This window comes from Stegastes partitus, unplaced genomic scaffold, assembly GCF_000690725.1.
Source record: "Stegastes partitus isolate 25-593 unplaced genomic scaffold, Stegastes_partitus-1.0.2 Scaffold824, whole genome shotgun sequence".
Classification (NCBI taxonomy): Eukaryota; Metazoa; Chordata; class Actinopteri; family Pomacentridae; genus Stegastes; species Stegastes partitus.
The window spans coordinates 244033-247179 of NW_007578555.1; the positions used below are offsets into that span (position 1 = coordinate 244033).

Below are 3147 nucleotides of genomic sequence, written 5' to 3' on the forward strand. Positions count from 1 at the left end.
TGAGACAGAACGTCCAGATCTGGTGTCTGATCAGAAAACTCAGCTTAAATCTGTGATTTATTCAAAATCAAAGCGCTTTAATCTACACGTCTGATTTTAGGAGGGAACAAATTAAACTTGAGCAGGAACCAGGTTCTGGTCCGAACCGGAACCGTCAGCTGCAGAAGTGAAACAGAAAGTCACAGTTTTTCTGGGAAAATGTTGTAATTTTAGATGTTTTTCTTTTTCCATCACGTTTCCTCCAAGTCGAGCCAATCAGCATCAAGAAGGCTGAAGGAGGTTCTGTAGGTCCAGTTCTGGTGGCGGAGCGTGCAGCTTCAGATGGTTGGTGCAGGACTGGAGACACACCAGAGCTCAGGAGATGATTAAAGGACAGAAATAGGACTGACCGTCCCTCTGATGCTCGGCTTTGTGTTCATTTGCTGTCTTGTGTTTCTGTCCGAGCTCAGTGAGTCCAGTCCGGACCTGCAGACCCGATCCTCCTGGTGCTGTCGGCCTCTCTGCAGATACGTTAGAACTGCTTCAGTGAGAAGCACAAGTTGGACACGTGCACGCTGTCGTCCACGTGCTCACACAGCGCTCTGGTCACGCTCTGGATGCGGCGGCGGATTTATGAGCAGCTGCTTCCAGCACGTCTATTAACTCCATATGTTGTGCTGCTGCTGCTGCTGCTGCTGCTGCTGCTGGTGTGTAGCTGTGTGTTTGTGCCTCACGCTAATTCTTTATTAGCTCTCTCCCTCCCCTTCCTCACCCCGCCCTCACCCCTCCAGGGACCGGCAGAGGACCGGCCCGGTTTCATGTGAGGTACCACTGAGCTGTCCTGACTCTCTCCTGTCGTTGTCTGCAGGTGTGTGCAGGAGGCTCGCTGGACTCCAGAGCAGAGCAGTGCGCCGCCTTCAACAGCCAGGAGTTCATGGGCCGCCTCTACAACTGGGAGCCGTTCACTGAGGGTGAGCAGGTTTAGCTTTTAGCTGCACAGAGCTGCCATGTGACCATAAGCTCAGCAGAGAACCAGCCTCTGAACCCCCACAGGTCGGCAAGACATGATTTATTAAACAGTCCCCCAAAGTACAGCTTTTATCAGAACCAGGAGCTGGAGAAGCAGGAAGTATAAACTAGTTGGGAGACTGACCAACCAGTCAGTCAGAGCTGATGAAGCCTCTTGGATGAGAGGTGGAACATCTTCAAGGAACTCAAGCAGGTCCAGTTGTTACGACTAATCTACGAGAACAACCAGGACCTGGAGAACTGAGAGTCTTCACAGACGGAAAAAAATGAGGGTTTTCAACTTTCTAGCACTTCTTGAGCCAGCAGCTGTGACACGTTGTTTTGTTTGGAAAATTAAAAGAAGTTGAAGATCCATCCTGCTGATGGTGGAACATCTTTCTACTGATGGTGGAACATCTTTCTACTGATGGTGGAACATCTTCATACAGCTGGCATGAAACAGTTAACCATCTATAGTGTGTGGAGCCGTCATCGTTCTTCTCTTGTTGGTAACATCTGGGGGCATTTAGGAGGACGCTCTACATGTTGATTCTATTATTATTATTATTTTTTTACATTTTCTTATGAAATAAAGTTTTTTTTCTCCAGATTTTCTGTGGGTCGTGATGCACCGGAGAGTTCTCTGTCCTCCTTCCTCAGAGCTGCAGGACTTGATGCTGCAGAGCAACATGAACCTCAGTGAAGGAACCAGGAGCTAAAAACGCCCAGAACCTGCTGCTGGAGTTCACAGAGTTCACATGAAAATCTGGACTCGTGCTTTTCGTGCTTCACTTTAATCCTGTTTGTGTTCGACGCACAACTCGGCCTGTTTCCAGGGTTGTGTAGAGTGAGTACTGGTACTGTAGTACACTGAGTACAGTGTCTACCTGTACTGTAGTACTGCAGTACAGTGTGTACCTGTACTGTAGTACTGTAGTACAGTGTGTACCTGTACTGTAGTACTGTAGTCCAGTGTGTACCTGTACTGCAGTACTGTAGTTCTGTAGTACAGTGTGTACCTGTACTGTAGTACTGTAGTACTGTAGTACTGTAATACTGTAGTACTGTAGTCCAGGGCGTACCTGTACTGTAGTACTGTAGTCCAGGCTGTACCTGCGGCCCCCCCCCCTGTGCCTCCAGGTGATCATAGGTGTGCTGACTGCTCCTCCTCCACTGAGCTGCTCGTCAGCAGCAGCCTCTCGCTGTAAACAGTCTGCTGACAGATGTGCTGATGTCATCCTCCAGCTGTGTCCTCCTCCTCCTCCTCGCTGCTCACTCCCACGTTGTCATTCTGGGCTAGGATTCCTCACATAGCCCTGCTCCCTCTGCTCGCTCTTCCTCTCCGGCTGGAAAACAAAGACGAGTAGAAGCTGAACTCGGAGCGGCGAGCAGCATCGCCTCTCTGATATCTCACCGCACAGGAATCCGATGCTCCGTCAGAGCAGGGAGGAGAAGCTTGGCAGCCTCGCAGGGAGATGTTGGACGGACCAGAGGAAAAAGAGCAGAAGAAGGAGGAGAGAATAAAAGCAGAAGCAGTTCCAGCATTCAGCTCGGGACGCTCAGCACCACCCTGGATGCTGCGTGGAGCCGTGGACGGCCGCCAGCCAGAACCAGACCGCAAGATCCACCTCCCTGCTACAGCAGTTAACCCTCTGCTGGAGCAGGTTCTGGGCTTCCATCTCCACTGAGCTTCATGTTGCTCTGCAGCATCAAGTCCTGCAGCTCTGACGAAGGAGGACAGAGAACTCTTCTGGCATTACGACCCACAGGAAATCTGGAAAAAAATAAATACATATATATATATATATATATACAACTATTTCACATGAAAATGTTAAAAAATAAATAAATAAAATAAAAAATGGAATCAACATGTAGAGTGTCCTCCTAAATGCCCCCAGATGTTACCAACAAGGGAAGAACAATGACGGCTCCACACACTATAGATGGTTAACTGTTTGATGCCAGCTGTAGGAAGATGTTCCACCATCAGATGTAGAAAGATGTTCCATCATCAGTAGAAAGATGTTCCACCCACAGTAGAAAGACGTTCCACCATCAGACGTAGAAAGATGTTCCACCATCAGCTGTAGAAAGATGTTCCGCCATCAGATGTAGAAAGATGTTCCACCATCAGATGTAGAAAGATGTTCCACCATC

General features: G+C 48.8%; 1 protein-coding gene across 1 annotated transcript in view; it reads left to right on the forward strand.

The window, feature by feature from the left end:
• Positions 1 to 3147, forward strand: part of adamtsl4 (ADAMTS-like 4) — a 52250-nt gene that overhangs the window by 28594 nt on the left and 20509 nt on the right. The window contains exon 5 of the mRNA XM_008292697.1: positions 848 to 950. Coding sequence (XP_008290919.1) covers positions 848 to 950 — 103 coding nt within the window. The remainder of the gene's footprint in view (positions 1 to 847; positions 951 to 3147) is intronic.